Raw genomic sequence first — 22,655 nt, forward strand, 5'->3', positions numbered from 1 at the left:
TTTCAGGAAACAGATCCGTTTCTTTGTAATACTGCTAACGACGCACATAAAACAGATGTTATTCCACGAAAAGAATTACCGGATCAGATTAGGAATTCATTGGAAAATGTAAGGACTCGGGCGACCATCCACGTTTCACCTTGGGTCTGGTTCTGCAGGTCAAGAAGATAGGAGAACAAATACTCCAGGAAAGACCAGTATTACGCGAATCGTTTAAGCGAGTATTAGTGTGTTGGACACGTTTGTAAGACGGCGTTATCTGTCAACGTAATTCCGGTGAGAGTAATGGGCCAATGCAGGAAGTTGTGTGGCGAGTTACAATAGACAATTAGTGAAAGAAGTATAGTATTAATATCATAGATAAACTATAGGTAGTTTTATTTGTAAACCGCAAAGGTATGTGCAGAGAATAGAATTTAATGAACTTTAGACTAATCTTATCTTCGTAGTAATACAATACCAGATGTTAGAGGTGTAAAATATTAGCTATCTCGTTAATGTCTTTTGTCAACGGGACTGAATTATGGTTTTTAATATTTAAGTTCCTGTAAATAAATCGTTACTTTATTTGAAATTATATTTTGTATGTGATCATTGTTTATTATTATTGTCATTTTTATTTTCACTGATTTGTCTTATTTTATTTATGTCATACATTATTAAACTAATAAATTGTAATAATATAAATATTCTTAAGTTGTTAACCTCTCCATATCCTGATCGAGACGCGAACACGCGACATAGATTATCATACAAAAACAGCTGCAAATGAAAAATTATTCTTCAATCTTTCTGCGCCACTTATAGTTGATATTATTGACATTGAATGTGAACTGCAATGATAAATTTTATTGAATCGTTTATTTTTACTGAACGGTATACTTTTCCTATTGACTGTATATGTTTTTTCTAATTGTTTTCAATGATTTATTATGTTATACATAATTATAAAATTTTTGACAATAGGGTAAAAGAGTAATGAAATTATATTAAATTAAAAAAAATAAGATTTATTACTTGAATTAATATCAATTGAGAATATTTTTTGTCGATTACCACTTATAATCTCTTATATAAAAGAGAATGTCCTGACTGATCCACTGACTCATAATCGACGTACAACCACATCAAAAGTAGAGACTTGAAATTTTCAGGGTACCTTCATATCTTTAAGTAGGCGTGCACTAAAAAAGTATTTTGCGAAATTTTGATTTCAAGGGGTTCAAATCGATAAAAAATAAATTTCGTGTTAACAGCACCGTCTGTTCGACGTAAAAGCAACAATCGCTAAACTAAATATTTTACGATTCCATCGCAATGTTTCCAACATGTGTGTCCGCTATAACTAAAAAAAACTACTGGACCGATTTACGCGCGGGGAAGAAGAGAAAATCGAAAAAGGTAAAAGGGAAGAAAAGGAAAATGGAAAAAGGGGAAACGGGGAAAATGAAAGGGAAAAAAGAAAAGAGAACAGAAGAAGGGGAAAAGGAAATGGGGGAGAAGGGGATTAAATAAATTTAATTAAAATTAAATAAAAAATATTAAATTAAATTTAAAATAAATAAATAATTAAATTAAAATTGATTTAAAAAATTAGAATATGTAAAGCAAATAATTGAAGATGTCAGATGCAAAAAAAACAGATTGAGATTAAAAGCGTAGGTAAAGCATGAAAATGAAGTAATTCATTGAATCTGTCAAATAAGTAATATTAATACATCGTGTGCGCGCGCAGAGCGACCGAATGAGTATGAGTGCTCCAGAAGAATGCCGTTGAATTTTGCAGCTGTATTTTTCTGTTTAAAATAATGAAAAAAGTTTATAATAAACATGTCCGTTTATAATAAACGGAAAAGGCTTCGTTTTAAAATTAGGAATAACAAAGAATTTTACCGTGATTTCTGCTTAGCGGCAAAATAAACCTAAACCAACTGGAATCGAAAACCGTGGAAAATTGTAAAAAGAAAAAAGGGGAAAACTGGGAAAAGTAAATGGAAAGGGAAAAGAGAAAAAAGAAAAGAGGAAGGGGAAAGGAAAGTAAGGGAAAGAAAAACGGGAGAAGGAAAGGGAAGGGAGAGCGAAGCGAGCCATGACCGTATGATGGTGACGGGAAGCGCAAGTAACCATAGAGCACGAGCGAAGCCGCGATGGGGATGCTAGATTTGGGATTGTAATAATTTTTTTGTTTATCTTGATTGGACTTTTATATTGAACTATTTTAATTCGTTCATAAAATGGATCGGTCTAACAAATATTGCTCAATTTTCTTATCTTCCTTTTTTGTTTTCCTTTGTTTAAGTTTTGGGCAACAATTCATTGTTTATCGTATATTCCTATAAAAATTTTTATTTACCGGTTTATCAGGATTTAATGAAAATCTAAATATAATACTGTCGATTAAATAAGCATTGTGACGCTACATCTACATAGTGGGCGAAGTCGCGACGGGGTACGCTAGTTTATTAATATTTAAAAACAATTAGGAATGAATTTATTGTTAAAATCAAAATGACATAACTTGGAGGCAGTTTATGACTTTAAGTTAGAGAGACGTTAAATTTTATTAATCTCAAGCTTATAAATACAGAAACATATGATTTATTCCGTAACTATCATTTTAATCTTTAAAATTCGTTATTAAAATCATTAATAAAAAAAAATGTTTGGCTTAGATATCAACAAATTACAGCCACAAGGATTGCGGTTTTTTTAAATCTAATTTGAAAAATTAAATTGGTTTTTTAAAAAATTCCTTTGTTTTTATAATAGAAATCAATTAATTATTTTATTTTAATAACGAAAAGGTAACCGTTTCAAATTTATTATTTAATACTTTTTTAATGTAATTATATCGTTATAATTTTAATGTAATTATATTATTTTTTATGAAACGTGTTCAGGGCAAGGGAGGTAGCCCCTATGGCTAGAGTGTTGTTCTAACTGTCCACACGCAATAGTGGGAGGGTCGGGACTCCCTGATGATGACATAGGGGACCCTCGAGGTATGCTGAAAACGCGCGGGGAGAGTGAAGGACGTGCGCAAAGCACGTCTAGATCTGATAGGTTAGGACCCGGAAGGGTGGCCCTTCAGCGAAGGAACGCGAGTTGGCAATCCGGAACGGGAGAAGAGCAAGATAGGGTGGGCAGAGACTGCTGCTATGACACTTGAAGGTTACTGTTACGCTTAACAGCGAAGAGCAGTTGCATTGGGGTGCTTAAAAAATTAATGGAGGTTGGGGATGACTATAAGACAGTGCGGAGGCCATCCTTAAAAAAACAGGAAGAAAAAAAGGTGGGTGTGGAAACCCACCGGTTGGTCTAGTGGTGAACGCGTCTTCCCAAATCAGCTGATTTCGAAGTCGAGTTCCAGCGTTCAAGTCCTATTAAAGTCAGTTATTTTTACACGGATTTCAATACTACGGATCGTGGATACCGGTGTTCTTTGGTGGTTGGGTTTCAATTAACCGCACATCTCAGGAATGGTCGAACTGAAACCGTACAAGACTACAGTTCATTTACACTCGTACATATCATCCCTCTGAAGTAATACTTGAATGGAAATTCCCGGAGGCTAAACAGAAAAAGAAAGAAAAAGGTAGATGTGGGATTTAAGATGCTGAAAGGGATTTTCATCGCTTTAAAAATGAGTAGTAAAAACACTCTTTCGTGCAGCAGCTTATTCCTGATGAGAAACATATCAATCGGTTTTCAAGTTACCAGCCGTTTCGGTCTTGATACCTCTTTTCAACCTCAATTTAATTTAACCCTTAAGGAATTTTTTTATAAAGATATTCTTTTCCTTTTACTGGACAAAACCTTGTAAAACAATCGAGCTAAATTTCTGCTTTTTAACCGTATGAAACTATCATTTGTGATAAATGAATCGGTGAAGGCATTTTCATTTATACGTCACATGTGAATATATGTGAAACATACTTCATTTTATTTTACAGAAAAAAATATATACAGAATGATTCAAAGAAACGGGAAATTCTGAAAGTTGTGTTGGTAGCCGTGAGCGATTGGTACCACTTGATAAGTGGCGCCAGCCTATCTAACCTAACCTGCCATTTAGTTGTCATGGATCCTTGGAGTGGTGCGCAACGTGCATTTGCTATCAAAGCGTTTTATAAAAACAATGACAGTGTGGAGAAAGCGCGTAGAAAATTTCGCCGTCATTTTAATCTGGGACGACACGACTGTGTTCCATCAGCACATGCAATTAAAACATGGATATCTAATTTTCAGGAAACCGGTTCGGCAATGAAAAAGCAACCTCCAGGCCGTGAGCGAACCGTCCGTACACCACAGAATGTTCAAGCTTTACAAGATGCTGTCACACGAAGTCCACATCGGTCGATCCGTCGTCTCTCAGCATCTTTACAATCGCATAGTTCAAGCGTTAGAAGAATGTTAGTGAAGGACTTGCAATTACATCCATACAAGTTGCAGATCGTCCAGGAACTGAAACCGAACGATGCAGTTGTGCGAGCACAAATCTGTAATGTAATGCTTCAGAAGATAACGAAGAATTTGTTCACGACTGTGGATGTCAGACGAAACGCATTTCCACCTCAATGGATTTGTCAACGAGCAACATTTCAGATACCGGGCACAAGAAAATCCTACGCAGCTACACCAGCGTCCGTTGCACAGCCAGAAAGTGACCGTGTGGTGTGCTATATCATCTTACGGTGTTATAGGCCCTTATTTTTTTGAGGATGACAACGGTCTTGCGATTACAGTGACGTCAACTCGTTACGTAGCCGTGCTTGAAAGCTTTGTTGTGGAACAAAAAAAGAGATTTCCACCGATTCTTAACACGGCCTGGTTTCAACAAGACGGAGCAACGTCACAAACTGCACGAATATCGATGGCAGCTGTACGCCGATTGTTTAGACAACGTGTCATTTCACGAAACGGTGACACTAGATGGCCTCCCAGATCGACTGATCTCTCAGTTTGCGATTACTTTTTGTGGGGTCACCTTAAAAGCAAAGTGTTCCACAATAGACCTGCTACAACGGAAGAACTGAAGGCAAAGTTCCGCGAAGCGATTGCGGAAATTCCAGTCGAGATGTTACGTCAAACCACGAACAATTTAACGAAGAGACTTCGTGAGTGTTTACGTAGAAGAGGTCACCCCTGCAAGATGTCATCTTTAAAAAATAAACTAAAATGTATGTATCCTAAAATGGCAACATTTGAAATAAAATACATTTTCTAAAAAAATTTTTCATTAACGTTATTAAATTTCCCGTTTCTTTGAATCAGCCTGTATTTATCAAGAAAAATAGACGGAATATTTCTGTGAATTATTTGTTGTTGTAAAAAAAAAACAAAGGGAATATTATCAAGTTATACGAGTTTAAAATGGAATTGGATTAAGGTCACTTTTATTTTTATTTATAGTCACATCAACAATTAAACTCATTAGCGACTTAATATTTCTTTTGTTTTTTCTGATTATCATTCATTCTTATTATTATATTTACTGTTTTTAGAGAAAAAAAACAAAAGATACAATAAATTTAAAAAGCTAACTAATTTCATACTACTGATTACACAATTGTTTTGAAAAAATATTTTAATTAATTAATTAATTATATAATAAACTTATAAATCTTATTTCATTCATAATTGATTCACGATAACAAAATAATTAATTACAGATATTTTTATTTATTACTGTATTCTAGTCTTATTATAACCTTAATATTGAAATAATACTTTTTTTTTACAGAAAATCATGATACTTCTGAATATAAAAAAATGAAAAAATCCAATCTATATCTACTATAATAAATAATCAAATCGGTGCTGAGATTGCTTTGAGAAAGTTAATAGAATCTTTACATTGTATATAAATAGTGTGATATTCGCTTAATCAAAAGCACTACACTCTGCAATAATTATCAGTTCATCTACGTTTAAAGTTTATTTTTATGTTTGTATTCAATTTTAAAATTTATTTATTTTTATTGAGTTTTTATTTATGTACATATAAATACTTTTTATTATTAGACCTAACTACAGTTACAACGACAAATCACAGGACTGCTGATCCTTAGGTTTGCATTAAGATTATTATCATTGTTATGTATTTTTTGAAATAATTAAGGTTGCAAAGTATAAATGGCAATATATATTTTGTATAATTTTTTTTTTTTATAATATATCAAGAAGTATAACAAATGAAACAAACATGGATGTTTATTTACAATATTAAGTAATAGACACATCCTTTCTTAGTATACTCGTACTATTGTAGATGAAATGTAGCAAAAAGATCAGGTTTTTTTGGAATTTCTTGCTGACTATTACAAAGTAAAAAATTTATTTACTGTTTACTAAGATTTTATATTGTGTGTGTGTGTATATATATATATATTTATAAATATATAAACAATTAAATATGTATATAAACAATAAATTATGTTTATATTAGTATTAGAATTAGTTCTGATATTGGTATATAAAAGTCAACAAATGTGACATACACAGAATAATTTCTAGAATTTTACCACATAAATTTCAAAGCTGTTAATGATAAAAAATAATAAAAGTACACATTTAACAAATTTACATTTATTACAATATTTTTAACATTTACTTTCTAAATGAAAAAAAATCTGAGACATTGCTTTTTTAAAACCGGCTTAAATATGCGCTCAATTTCATTTATTACGTGTTAATAATATTTTTCAATAGTAATTAAAATATAATTCAGTAGTTATTTTAATACGTAAATTTATTTTACTTTATGTGAAAACTTTCCAAAATAAGTGCTTAAAAAATTGTTTTGTTTCTTTTCTCGTATGTATCGCTGTGTTCTAAAACATTTCAATAATTTGGTATCTTTTCGGTTGTCTTAGGAACGAACAATATTGTACAGCCTCCTTATTACACTTTCTAATTAATTTCTTTAGTAAAATTTTACACATCGTCAAAATAGTTTACGGTTTTATCAAATATTGAAAAGACGATTCGATACTTCAATTAACTTCATCGATAAATGCCTCTACATCAAGTCCCGCTTTAATAATATATCATTAGATAATCCTATTTTTACTAAAAATCAAAATTAAACGTCGCAAATTCAACTAAAAGTCACAAACAATTCTGAATTTAAAGAAAATTATCATCAAAACACAACCGTAACAGGATTTTCTTGGAGCCAGGCAAAGATACTAGGGAAGAATAATCCGATAAAATTTCATGATGTATCTGCCTCCTCGCATTTAATAACTACAATTTTTAATTACACATCGCTAAGACATAGAGACTTAATCTTAAAAATTCATAATTGGACGCTAACATAAATATACGTAGGCGTGATATTACCAATAATATCGTAATACATCCAATTTATAAAGTAAAGGATGATAACGATCGTTAATTAATAAATAATGTATGTTAGGTCTCATAATAATGAGCCGGCCTCCATGGCTCAAGCGGTAGAAAGGTCCTCAGCTTTCATCTGGAGGTTCCAGATTTAAGTTCCAGTCAGGCATGCCATTTTCACGTGCTACAAATCATTCATCTCATCCTCTGAAGTAATACCTAATGGCGGTACCAGAGGTTAAAAAAAATTGTAGGTATTTTTGAAGGCAGAATTTTGAATTATAAATTATATGTTAAAATAAAACTAAAATTTTAAAAATATTTTTCAGACTGTTTTAAATGATAAAACATGAAATTTTACAAAAGCAATGTAATAACATTAATATTAATTCAACTGATATGTAACAAATCGGTACTATCGTATTATAATTTTACTGAAATTTATAAGAAATTATTTAATATCAAGGGTCCAACAACAAGTACAATAGTAAATGCAGTATGGAATGGTTACAGTGTTTTAATTAATGAAGCGTGTAAAAATGACATCGAACTGTATATAGAAGGAGTGCATAAGCAAGAAGAATGGGCTTTAAGAAGTAAGTACATCAATATTCAAACTAATCAAACTGTAATTAAAAATTATTATTACTATTACACTCATGAACATATAGTTATAGAAAGGCTTAAAACAACTGACATTTTTATAATAAATATCCGTAGTAATGCTTTATGCATTATTTATTGCATTATTAAGTGTCAATAACAATTTTTGTGATGTGCAATGAGGTTATGTGAAACACAATACTGCCAATGGCACGTCACTAAATATCTCCATTGGTTCATAATTAAAAATGTTCAGTAATTTTTTGAACAGACCTTATACATATATTTACTTTCATTATTAGACTAACCCGAGCCTAGTACATCTTAATTTGTCAAAACAAATTGTTTTAAAGGAAAAAACATTCTCAGTATTTAGTTCTTCAGTCATCAAACTTTTTTATACTAATATTTAGTTATAATGATTCAAATCAGTGTAGTAATTTTCTAATTACAATTAGTGATCTTTCAGTCACAGTTTTAATATTATTTAAATTTACAATGGAAAATAATAGATATTGTTTATATAATTAAATCATTAAATTTCAAATCATTTGTTAGATGTAGTCTAATCTAACTGTCTGTTTTGTAAATTTTCTCTATTAATAATTTATTAAAATTGATTGATGCAATAAAATTTCAAGTCTTTCTTTTTGCTCAATTGTGCAATTGAAACAAAATAAACACCACCGTATCGTAAAATCAGAAATATTTTACCCTTTACCAAACTTGTAATTTTAATGCATTTAGATTTATGAGGGTATGCAATTCACATTCTTGAATAATACATGACACTACATTCATGCATCCTGCTAGAACGAAGGCTACCAATCAGAATCCTTCCATTACGATAGAATTATCTAATTATGCCTAAATACTGTTCCAAAATCAAAGGGAAACATATCCTTTAAATCAAAATTCATTTTCACAATTTTCTTTATGGGTAATACATAACCGGCATTCAAATTTAATGCGATTGGTTAAGAAAATTGTTTTGTACATCACACATGGTTTTTTCTTTCATAATAAAACCACATATCATTTATTTTTACATAATTAAAATACATTTCATAGAAAAATGTACAGATTGTATAAAGCAGGGGTACATGTTACTCCAGTAATATGCACAACTTATGAATTACTTAAATTTTACTTTCAGTAATTTTTAAATAAAAATTATATTTTTGAATTCATACAAATAAATTCTGAAATAATCTGTACCTGAATCTGAGCTGGTATATAAGAAAACCAATTGTACAATTTAAAAATATTAATACTATATAAAAAAAAGGTATTACACTTTGACTGCAAACACTGATCAGTGTCAGAGGTTGTTTCCCTGTGACTGCACATTCTGATTGTCAATTGTCTTATTATTTAAAATTTGGAACTCGCATACAAAAAAACTATGAACAAGCATAACAAGCTGGTAACATCAACAGGTCACCCGCTTTGTGTCATACAAATGTGCCAACCTCTTAAACAGAAATTACTCAATGGTTGTTACTTTGAAGACAGTCCTTACAAATTACCCATTTTATAAAGATAATTAATAAACCACAAAATAAAAAGTGCACCTAATAAAATTAATTCCATTAATTGTAAAATTAATTCCATCAATTGTAATATAATTAGAAAAATTATATTATTATTATTATTATTATAAAAAGCAAACATGGAGTGATTGTAGATTAATTATATTTAATGAATAAGAAGGAATTATCATATCAGAACTAAGAGAAAGATGTTTTCGTGAACACTATGATATACTAAATGACCACAATTTAAAAACATAACAGGCTCATTAAAAAAAAAGGCAGTATGTTTCCTGAAATTTTGTAATTAAGTTTTACTATTTGCAATAAATTCCTGGAATATATCTATCTCAACTACTAGAGTTTAAATCATACTAAAGAGACTTACACTCAGAAGTTTTTATAAAATATTCTTAATAGTGTTTCGTATCTTACTGAATTATTGTAGAATTCATTGTAATCGTAGAATTCATTGTAAGATAAAAACAATATATCTCATATTAAAATGGGATTCCTATAGAAAAAATGGAATTGACCGAAGTAACCTACATTATTACTAGATTTATTTTCAGTCGAAAACACACAGGACTTTGACAATACTTGACAGGTCCACCTAGAGAGATTGAAGCATCTAAAAAATATAGCTTTATCAAACTACGCTGAGTTTTTTTAGTGAATTATTAATTTTCACTTTTATCTTTTCATTTGAACAGTTTGAATTTCATACACGATCGGATTAGATGACTTCTCCCACTAACACCGCTTCAGTACCTTTTTTAACTTCAAGAAAATCAAGGCTATATGTTAGAAATGCACTTACAAAAAATAGCTTTTTAATCAGGCAATTTAGGTTGTTCAGCATCTTGTGCATTTTATATGGAGCTGGAGCAACCTGAAGTTAAAGAATGAACAAATATTAGTACAAGCGATTACATACGAACTTTCATGCAATCTGAAGTTAGCAGAGGTGACAAAATTGGTGTCAGCTCAGAGTAGATCGCATATGTTAGGATTATTTGAATCTAATTTTTTCCCCACATTTATAAGTTACATTGCTAAATGAAAATGTAAAATATACATAAGAATTCTAAAGACGCACTATAATACAAAACTTTACATATCTAAGCAGCCCAATTACTTCTAAATAACTGAGATCTCTTTCGGTGGACCAGTCAAGTATTGTCAAAGTCCTGTGTATTTTCGATTGAAAATAAATCAAGTAATGATATGGGTTACTTGGTCGATTACATTTTTTCTATAGGAATCCCATTTCAATGTGAGATATATTGTTTTTATCTTACAATGAATTCTACGGATGAATTCAGTAAGATACAAAACACTATTAAGAATACTATTTAAAAATTAGTCGTGTTACATTTTTTCATCATATCTCTTTCGTTGGGACAAAGTATATAAATGGTTTGAAAAAACATTAGCTATACATAAATACATTTAGGTATGGAGTTGAATGTAGAAAAAATGTCATATTGAAATACAAAAGAAACTTCATGTAGTAGGAAAATGATCGAATGGAAGTTTAAGCTCGACAGAATGTGTTTTGATTTCATTTTTTGCAGAGCTGAAGATAGAATTGTCCATAGAGTTCCATGTAGATAATTATACGTGCTCCTAAATAATCTTTTTTTGTAAATAAAGGAATTATCTCTAATTTTGAAAATAAATTTGGAGCCAAATATCTGTTTTGAAAAGCCTAGTTCTACACATGAAAAGTGTTCAATATAATTATTAAATAAATCATGAAAAAAACTTGACGGGCTGTAATTTGATTTAATGTTTTGCTAAGCGTTGAAGATGGAAATGGTCCATAGTTTTACGTAGAACTAATAAAAATGTTTTATATTGAAATGAAAAAGAAACTTTATGTATGTATAAAATCTGAGTCTCAAAAATCTTCATACTACTACATCAGTTTCATTGAAATTTAGATATGCATGTTAAATGAAAATTGGTTGAGTCGGTCTTAATCGATCAGGATCAGCTGATCTCAACTGGACCACTTCTGAAGTCAGAATATTTTTAGAGTAGTTATGTGGGACTTTGATGCGCTCTAATAAAAAAACAAGAATGCTAATCGAAAAACTATTTTGCGCAAAAGATTACTTTTTTATTCAGGATTCTTAAACACAATGTACATATCCAAAATCATTCTTATTCATTTAATAAAATTAATCTGAAAGTACAGAAGGTGTTGAAAAACCATAGTTTAAATATTATAGAGGTAGCGTCTCCACCTCTCTGTCAAGTTGTCATACTTGCCAGAGGGAACGCTGCTAGTGACACCTCTTGATTAGCAAATATCATTTTTATTTTATTTTATATGAATTATTATTAATTATAATGTAATTATTTCCAGGATAAAATTTTAATAAAATAATTGGTTAATTTCAGTGTTAGATTCATCATCACATTTACAGTCTGGATTTCTTGAAGGAAATATACAAAATATTGGTGATTTTGATCAATGTTTAAAAATCAATACTAATTATAATAACAGAAATATAAAAGGCAGATTATGTAGAGTGACATTTGAACCACCTAATGATCTTGAAGAAACATATAAATATTACCACACTCGCCAAATGATACTGGGAGTATGTTTACCAACTAATTGTGAAGAAATAGATGTACTTATGATCACAGATCAGGAATTAATCTTTGACAGTTATACACGTAATAAGCATGTATATTGTATTGATTCAGAACATACAAAACTAAAATTAAATCTAACACACAAGTTAATAATGTAAGTATACAATATTTATTTTTAAATAATTAAATATCCTACAGAAAGAGAAAGTTACAAATATGAATATTGGAGAAGAAAAATTTAAGTTCAATTATTTAAAAATAACCTTACTAATGATATTAGAATATAAGCAATAATTTATTATAATAATGAAAATAATGCATTTAATAATTGTTTATTAGCTGTAATTACAAACCTATAATTTTAGTTTTATTTCCTTAACAGAGATTATGTTTATAAATATTCAGTTACTTTTTTAACATAGCAAATAATCATTGTACAAGTGACAGTGACAGTTTATGTCAGTTATGATAATTATCCAAGCTGAAAGCAGGCAGACTTATTTTTGATAAATTGCAGAGCTAATGATAATGGTTATGAAGTTGTCCAGTTCTATCCAGAATCCAAATAGGCAAAACCAAATTGTAAAACTTTTTCTGCACAATTTCTTCAATTCAGGAACAGGAGCATTAAAACAATTTGTTGGTGATCAAGGAAAGGCAGGGAATGATCTCTAATAGAGAGAAGAATTTTTTTATAGTATTCCAAGATATGGGGATAATTCTATAAGCAGAAAGTCTTTCTACCAAGTCTTCCAACTGAATATCATCCACACTTCAATTTAAGACATGGAGTCTAGCAGAGAGAATATTAACAAATCTAGGCCGTCCGCTACCCTGTGCTGGAAGCGCCCCTGCTGAACAGGGATTTGCATCTATAAGCATCTTGCAAATTCTCTACCCAACTCAAAGATAATTTATTGACCGCTAGAAGAATCATTAATCCTACTAGGAATATCAATACCCTACCAAGAGAAATATCAATATTCATTCCACCAAACAATCTCTTCCATCTACCATTTTATTTTTATTTATTTATTTACAATTTAAAACATACATTATCATCCGTCAGACCTAAGTCTGTCGACAGATATACTAAAGAATTATTAGTTTTTTTTCTCTAATAGTTATAATAGTAGTACAATTATAAAAATTAATATAACAAGATCAAACTATATATTTAAAACTAATGAACAAATTATTTCTTAAATATTCGTTATGTATTAGGTTTAGTAACTAAAACTATATTTAAAAAACAAAACTATACTTAATTACAACAACTAATAACACAATTAATATCTTGTTGCAACAATTACATAAAGAAAATAAATAACTAAGCTTTAACCATTCAACAATACATTATTTATTGATTTATAATAATTATTAACATTAAAATAATAACTATAATCATGTTATAATTGTCTGGAATTGGTAATAGAGATGAGATGTGGTGGAATTTCATAGCAACCACTCTTAAATTTTTACATATATGTTTTATATGGTGATCCCATCTAAAAAAAAAAAAAAAAAGAGTCAAAATGTACACCCAAATATTTGTATTTGTCAGCATTCTGGAGATGTTCACAATTACAGTTTATGTGGTAATTTTTTATACAGTCACATGTATGACAAATAATTTTTATTGATCTTTGGGATCGAAGATAAGAAGATCTTATATGTAAAACAACAGTTTTATAACATTAATAACTAGGCCTTTGTCATGAAGCAACTTTAATAGATTATTAAAATCTTCTTGCATTAAAAACTCTGCTTCTTCCAATTGCTTATGTCCAAGTGCTAAAACACTATCATCAGCGTATTGAAAAAGACGTGAATTAGAGATCGCGCTAGACATATCATTAATATACAGATTAAAAAGTGTTGGGCCCAAGATAGACCCTTGAGGCACGCCACTATCCGTTTCGTATCTATCACTATATTTATCTTTAATTTTAACTATAAGTTTTCTGTTACTTAAGTAGATTTGTAGCATATTATTAAAAGGGCCATTAAACCCTAGCTTATTTATGGCATCTAGAAGTTTATGATGGTCTAACATATCAAAGATTTTTCAAAAATCTAAAAAAGTAAGATTACATGGTTACATTTATTTAAATTAATATTGACAAAATCAGATAAATCATTTATAGCATCATTAGTCCCAATCCCTTTTCTGAAACCATACTGAGTTTCACTGATTAATTTGTTATCATCAAAGTACTTAGTAACATGCATAGAGACATACCATTCAAAAACTTTTTCGATACATGACAGTATAGAAATTAGACGATAATTATTTAAATCTTTAAAAGAACCAGCTTTATAGATAGGTCTAACAATAGACATCTTCAGTAGATCAGGAACCCTCCTTGATTTAATTATATTGTTTACTATAATTGAAATTAAAGGGCTGACTTTATAAACAACATATTTCAAATCTTTGATCCGTATGCCATCTACACCTGGCGATTTTTGATCATTCATAGATGAAATTATGTTTTCTATTCATTTAGGAGAACTTAAAGGTAAATGAAAAGACACAAGCTGCATGCAATTGTCACCCGTGAATTTCCAGAACTATGTTTAATATCAACTACTGAAGTTACAAAGTGTTTACCGATAATGTCTGCAGTGACCTTACCCGTGTCATTAGGTGTACCACTTACATGTTTAATTATAGGATCGTCTAAGTTACGCTTAGAGGGTAACCCCATCAAAGAGTTAAGTAGTTTCCAGTTACCCTTAATATCACTCTTTTGAAAATTTTTAAATTTATCATTAAAATACTTCTTTGCTTTTCGTATTTCAATATTAATTTTATTTCTATACAATACGTAATCTTTTCGATTTTCCAGGTTAGCTGGTGCTTTTTTCCATTTTTTGAACAGTTTGTCTCTATACTTTATTTTATTTAGAATGTCATCCGTCATCCATGACTTTTTTCTATTTTGAATTTTAATCCTATCAGTATTTCTGTGAACTAAAGAACTGTATATACAGAATTAATTATACCATCGAATTTCTCATACGCAGATGGATTATTATCCATCTTATTACCTAAGGTGTCATAATTTATGCTACCTAACTTACATCTAATTAAGGCATTATCTAAGTAAAATGAACCAAGACTGTCATTCATCGGTCGTTGGGATGAACAATTACCCCATCTCTTATTCCTTCCTCGTTATATCAGATATGCAACACATGAATCCCATTGTATGTAATAAGGTTTGATAGTAACTAACTACAGTATTTTCCTTAGTAAGATTAATATTCATATCTCCAATTAAGACCGCATTATTATTATTACAATTATGTAGAATATTTTCAAGATCATGTAAAAATTCATGAACATTTAAATCTGGCGGTCTGTAAAAGCATATTATCGTAAAATCATCGGTCTTAACGCCCAATTTCACTGAACCCTGAATGCATAATAGTTCACAATTTGAGACAGTCAAATCCAACATTATTCTTTCAGCACTGAGTGTGCTACGACAAAGAATTAAAATACCACCACCAGACCTAATATTCCGGACACAGTGATAGGAGTCATAGCCATTAATCTGATAAAAATCAATTAAACTTATTTCATTATCCGTAATGTTTATTTCCGTGAGAACTATCAAATCTCCTTTACTATTACCTAGGTGAAACAAGAATTCATCCCAATGACCGCGAATAGTCCTAATATTTAAATGAAGTATACTCAGTTTCGATAAACTGGAGTAATCTTGCGAAAATTTGTCTAGGTTCGAGTAGTAATTATCAATAGCCGAAAACCGGCCATTAAAAATATTATTTTCATTAATGTTTTCCATTTCAATAGAGATTCAAAAATATGTCTAAAAAGCACAATTACATAAGCTATAATACGTATCCAGACATAATATAAACATTTTATTTAGAAACGTATAAAATTTAATAGTAAAGACTAACTTAATACTAATCGTTGTTATGACTAATGTCTTATCTACGCAAAAACACAGTAAAACCGATTTTGTTAAAGGGGTGGGAGAACATATATTCTATAGAATAAACGCTCGAATAAGATCGTAGGTGTAACATAATATCAGTATAATATTATTTGATATCAATGTCGTCACCATAACAGAGATAACATTTTTGAGATTGGGTCGCATGAAAAATACATCGTTATGCAAGTCAATTATCCTTATCAATTTAAAGCCAGTTTCTAACAATAAAATATTTTTCATTATACTATGATTCACTTTAAGAAATAAACTGATGCTTATAAACATAGAAAAACAGTTGCTGAATTGGCATAAAATTAAATTAAGTGAGTCTTCCTTTTTTTTGTACTATTGGAACAGTAATACCAAAACGAATCTTGAGTCATCAATAACAGAATATGATAAATATAAAATGCAATAAAAAGATAGAAATAACTAGCATGTAAACTTACATTTACAGAACTGAATGTAATGTACATTATAATATTATTACGAAACAATTTTATTATATTCTTAGGGATATCGCTATCATAGTTACAAATTTATATAACTCATTTGATTTTTTGCAGATCCGCCTCAGTATTAATTTTAATAGCAAACACATCTTCACTTTTCTTAACAAATATTTTACCATTTCGTACCCAAACAAATTTGTACTGAAGTTCACCCGCTTTTTGTTTCGTTTTACAAAGTAAGTCTTTTATTGATTGTACTAGATTTTCATTAATATATACTTTTTTGTCACTTCCATCTGCAAGAACCATATCATTTGTTAGCTTCTCGCACTTTTTGCTGATCCAGTAATCTCGCGTTTTTCTGCTGCTAAATTGCACTATGATCGGGGGTAAATCAGTTTTCTTCTAGTAGATAGTCTATGAACCGCTTCCACACCGTCCAATCTGAAAGGAATAACTAGTTATCAGCGATTTTCTGAAGAGTCATGTAAATTTTCTTTACGGTTTCCATCGGGGTGTAATTTTAGCCTGTGAATTTCAATATTTTTGTTTCTTCCATATTGTTTGAGCTGTATGATTTTTTCTTCTAGCGAAGCGATTTTCTTATCTTTCTCTGTTACGCTTTCTCAGAGTTGTTTCACTTCTTGGAGAAGATCCCTGTTAGACTTCTGTAATTCACTAATTTCATTTTTAATATCATCATAGAACAGGGATAGCCTACAAAGTTCATTTTCGGTCCTACTGGAAGAAGCTCGGACTTCAGCTTTGAGTTCTAAAATGATAACTGTTAATTCATTAATACTGGTGAAATCTAATATTTCTTTAGTCGAATCCACTGATTTGTTGTCAGTAGATTTGACTGATTTGCGACACTCACAACACATCCACTCTTTTTTCTTTTTCTGCGACATTCGCTGATATGTATTCTTCGTAATTCCAACGCATTTATGGTGGTAACCATATAAACAAAAGCGACAAATAATAAATGTTCCATCAATCGGTAATTCTCCCTCACAGGTATTGCACTTCTTCATTTTCAAATATTTTTTATCAAACAGGATTACAATATAATAAAATATTTAACACTGATATATAGCATACAACATAATTGTTCAAAAAAATATACAGTTGTGTTTTTAAGATAAGAACTGCTTATCTACTACACTCTGAACAGGAATGCGAATAGAGCGACACACGTCCGTTCAGTACAGCAGCCAGACGCGAACTGGCCAGTATATACTGGTAATTGGTAACTCACTGAAAACATTAAAGACCTCTAAATCCCTACTGCACAAGAAAGCCTCTAACTAATTCATCAATATTATCTATGACTCCCCTAAGTCAAGGAAGCAACTTAGCATTTACATCCAACACCTAGCACTATAGGACAGTTACCAATAAAACCAAGAATTCTATCCCACTTTTCTAAATGTTCCTCAGTGGGATTTCTATATTGAAAATACAAACTAACAACACAGAAATCAAGGTCATTAATAAAAAGTTTCACAGTAACATATATTATCAGAAACCTGCCTGAAAAAGACACAATCTGATGTTCTTCTACACAGAACTGCAGATATACTGTTACTTCCAGTAAAAGATTTTTTGTCAACTATTAAAACCTGGCAGATCACTCTGTGTACTACATATGGATGTTGTAGAAGAATTATATTAAGGGACCTTCTTTCTGCAATTTCACCGAACTTGATCCGAGCACTGCATCTTGAGAATTTATTTGTCCAAACTTAAACATGCAATGTATTAAAGACATCTCAACACCTCTCAAATAACAACCACAGGCCTTCCTATTGAACATGTGTTTGCAATCTTTCTGCAACCTTCTGCGTTAAAAACCATGCATGTTCTATAGAACGGTGTAAGTGAAGCAATAATGCTGTATACTACACCTGTCTGGGTTCATCGAATGAAGTACAAATGTAATAGGAATAATTTGTTGATAGCCCAGCGACTCCTATTATTATCTGTGATTAATGCCCATTGGATTGTTTCTCAAGAGGCGGTTCTTGTTATTTCTGTATTAAGCCCATTGATACCCTTGTGACTGAGGGCCAATTATGTTATGATGCAAAGAAGGTAGGTCAACTTGAGACATAAAAGAAATAGATGACCAAGGTTTCCATTTATGGCAGGTCAGGTGGACTGAATTGTTCAATAGCCATTACATGCATGGTATGTTTCCAGATGTGAAAAGTATGAAGACATCCCCCAATCTGCCTGCTGCTGCTGCTACTGGGGGATACTTCCCCCAATCAGCGTATTACACTGTTTCTTTCTGGACATGGTGCTTTTCAGGACAGACTGACCAGATTTGGTTTGATTAATTCTGTCCTATGTCCAGAATATAGGGTCCTTGATGATGTGAGCTTTGCTTTATGTCTGCCCCAGATACAATGCTGAACATACCAAAGTAGTTAGATCATCGCAAGTTAGAGAGCTTGCGAGGATCAATTCTGTCTTTGATCTTCAAGTTAACTGAAAAACCAAAAGAGAATGGAACACAATTGCTAGCTTCCAGAGCCTCTTAGCCCTGCGGAAGATGTCTGAGGAATCTGATGCTGTTAGCTTAAATGGACGCATAGATAGAATAGCAACCCACCTGGGTGCTGACTTAGCCAAGACAGGTGTTTTGGCATCGAACCCTGGTTTGAGATATTCACTGTCAGAATGAGAATGGATATGAGGAGGATTCTGATGGATTTTTTCTTGGGTGCAAAACAAGGTGTCATTATCAGCACCCAGACACAAAATTACATGGGAAATAATTAAAAATTATCAATTAAAATTTACCTTAAAAATTAAACAAATGTGAAACGCCTGTGCAGTATGCTAAATGCAAAATAAAACCAAAATAAGAATAATATTAAAAATCTAAAAAATAGTTCGCTGCTGTTCTGGTTCCTGGTGCTAGGACAGGGTTATTCAATCAAGTGTGATGTTAAATCTGCCTGCCTTGATGGTAATGCGTTTCGCATCCCCAGGTACAGGAACACAATTGATACTTACAATGATATCTATTGAATCAAGTTGTACTTTTTTCTACGTTTAATTTATGTATCTGTTCTTTTAGGTTAGTTTTGGCATATTTTCACATAGTTCATATCACCGGCGTCTGGAGTAGCAATGGTGATGTATTTAGTTTTCTTAACGCCAGAGTCCGGAACCACACTAATAATTATGGGCGTAATCAGAATCCATTTGTAAATAAATTCACTCTTTACCTTTTAATACTTTAATTAAAAGAACTTTACTTTTAATAAATAATATTAAAATAGTTTAAATATAAAATAATACATAAAAGTTCAAAATAAGTAAATAAAATAAAAGGAAAACTATTTCTAATATATTTAATTTATAATACATAATCCTATTGGACTTGAGTAGATTGAATTGTAGGCAAAATTGTTGTAGTTGCGATCAACACTAGTTTTGTTGAAATAAGAATAATATTTTTGATGTTTAAGGGCTCAATCAAATAATGATCTGAGTGCATAGTCTAACTGAAGTTAGGTTTGTGTGAAACCTTCAATCGGTTACTTTGAAAGTAGAGGGTTGTAAGGTGGTAGTGGTTGGAAGAAGCATACAAAGGAAATAATAAGTTGTATAAATACACTGATGGAAATGTCTGCCAAGGCATTTTCATTGGTGGCATCCTGATAGAGGCCAAACCGATGATAGTTTGTTATCAGGTTTAGAGGATCTAAAAGACAACCTGAGGGGTAAAGCCCATCGGGACTAGGAATGGAAAGGGTGGAGGGACGACCTGGATTGTCACAAAGCGAATGGATATCTGCCCCTACATGCCTCAGGATTTCATTGAACTAATTTTATATTATTTTTTATTCGTTTATTATAATTTAAGAATATGACAAAAACAACTATTAGTGTAATAATATATTTTTACATATATGCAAACACACACCATTAACAATATTAAATACTGGTTATGAGTTGTAACTATGACTTATAAGATATATTTCTTTATTACTTTCAGATTATTTTTTATAATATTAATGACATTTTTAATAATAGGAACAGTATATGACATAAGTACAAATGAACTCAACAAAAAAAAAGGTAAGTAGAAAAATTATAGTAAAATTCCTCCAATAACATTGGATAAGTAACTGATTTTTTTTGGCATTTTAATACTAGTAACAATATAAGTAAAGGGCAATTTAAAAATTGGATTTGACTTTAAACTGATTGCAAGGATAGAAATTCTGATAAATCACTTTTAAACCAAAAACTTTAATTCTTTTTTATCTAAAAGAAAAAGTTTTTATTATATAGGTGTTAGTCATATTGTAATTTCCACAAGGACTTTGGAGAAAAATATAAGATGCCCTGTCTTTTCTATGAACTTCAATAAACCTTTTTTCCCCACTTCTTATTGATGAGTATCTAATTTGATGTTTTTTCTTTTTTTAAATCACCACAGAATTTGCTTTAGATTGATAAAGAATAAATGAACTACCATAAAATTTAAAACAATTGTTTCCACGTTTAATATTTCTACATTCTTACAATGTATTTACTAGCTTTATTCAGCAACATGGAAGAATAAAACCTATGAAAAAACAACCCACTCAAAAATAAAGAATACAGTTTTCTTTAAAGAATTCTTTTTATTATAATTTTGATTTTAAAAGTCAACACAAAATTAAAAATACCTACAAACAACTAAATAACCCACTATTTCATTATTTGGCACTTAATTTAAAAAAATCAGAAAATAAATTAATAAAAAAGTATAAGTTTTTAGTTCTTCAGGCAGATTTAAAAAAAAAAAAAAAAAAGTCTGTTTAAAGTCTTGTTATGAAGTCTATTTTTTTTACACTATTGTTATTTAAAATATGGATATGTCTACAAAGTGTTGCCCATGTGAAAATAAGTCATTCACAAGAAACGCAAAGCAACAGAACCATATTTTTAAAAATAAGAAAGGCTTAGGAGAACCAAGTAATTTTCCCAATTGTAATGTGAAGTACTTCAAATACCAAAATGAAATCATTACACCATAATAATTCAATGATAAGCAACAACGGCGATTAAAAATAAAAAAGCATCTGCAAATAATTTGATTCTAAATTCAATGTTTTTGTGCCCGGTGAATAATTTAGTACAGGTCCATAAGAGGAACTTCTACAAAACCAGAAAAAAAAATCATCAAAATCTGCTTGCGCAACTAACCCATCCATCCATTTACATTGTTTCATCACTCCATTAAAATTATGTTATAAATGTAGTTTTCCATATTTAAAAAATAAAAAATTCTTCTAATTTCTTTTTTACTCTCGTTATTGTAATTGACATTTATTTTCTAAAATATGTTAAATTATAATCATGTTCTTAATGTTTCAAAGAGCACAAAATATCGACAGTAATTATAATTTTGACAGTGGTAAAGCGAGAAATTTTATTAAAAATGTTATTGGTTAGTTCAACAAAGAGGTTCATAAAATTACTTGAAACTGGTGCTACCAAAATCAACTAAAAGTACAGAAGTAGTTGCAGTGTTAAAAAAAAACAATAATTTGAGTACTCAAAATCATTCCATATTTCATTAAAAAAATCCTACACTAGAATGGTTCTCCACAACCCATTCCATTAAAACTAAAAAAAAAAAAAATTATTTTTATATACCATATAAATATGATTAGACATACATTTCAATTATTTAAAAAAAGCAATTCCATATTTTGCTTCATTAGAAAAATAAGTAAATAAAGTATGTTCGTTTGTTATTAAGCTCTTTAAATTATTCTATTAATTAGTTATTACATTTCCAGGTTAATTGTTAATTTATAAAGTTTGATACATATGTTAAGAAATTCAATCTTAGAAATAAATCCGCGCCACATAATAGAATAAAATAAATAAAACTCATAATATAATAAATCTCTACAACTTCATTATATAAACATCAGAACTAATTCTAAAGATGTAGAAAGATAATAAAAAATAATTTAAAATCAATTAGGTCATTTTTACCCCACCTTACATCAAATACCTGTAAAATTTTACTGCGTATCAAGCATAACTAATCACTAGAAATTTTCAAACAAGCGGTAAGATTTTTTTTTTATCATATATTTATAACTTCACTGTCAATAAACAGT

The 22,655-nt window shown here is 30.3% G+C and overlaps 1 protein-coding gene across 3 annotated transcripts in view; it reads left to right on the top strand.

Moving 5' to 3' along the window:
* The first annotated feature begins 5,816 nt into the window (after positions 1-5,816).
* The window catches only part of LOC142332154 (nose resistant to fluoxetine protein 6-like), a 50,100-nt gene continuing 33,261 nt past the window's right edge, over positions 5,817-22,655 (top strand). The window contains exons 1-4 of one of the 3 annotated variants that reach the window (XM_075378422.1): positions 5,817-6,071; positions 7,674-7,940; positions 11,889-12,243; positions 20,528-20,610. In XM_075378422.1, coding sequence (XP_075234537.1) covers positions 7,694-7,940; positions 11,889-12,243; positions 20,528-20,610 — 685 coding nt within the window. In that variant the 5' untranslated portion in view covers positions 5,817-6,071; positions 7,674-7,693. Of the gene's footprint in view, positions 6,072-6,094; positions 6,328-7,673; positions 7,941-11,888; positions 12,244-20,527; positions 20,611-22,655 lie in introns of those variants that run through there. The other 2 variants (XM_075378423.1, XM_075378424.1) reach the window with 2 other exon arrangements.

The sequence above is a fragment of the Lycorma delicatula genome, chromosome 11, assembly GCF_047948215.1.
Source record: "Lycorma delicatula isolate Av1 chromosome 11, ASM4794821v1, whole genome shotgun sequence".
NCBI lineage: Eukaryota > Metazoa > Arthropoda > Insecta > Hemiptera > Fulgoridae > Lycorma > Lycorma delicatula.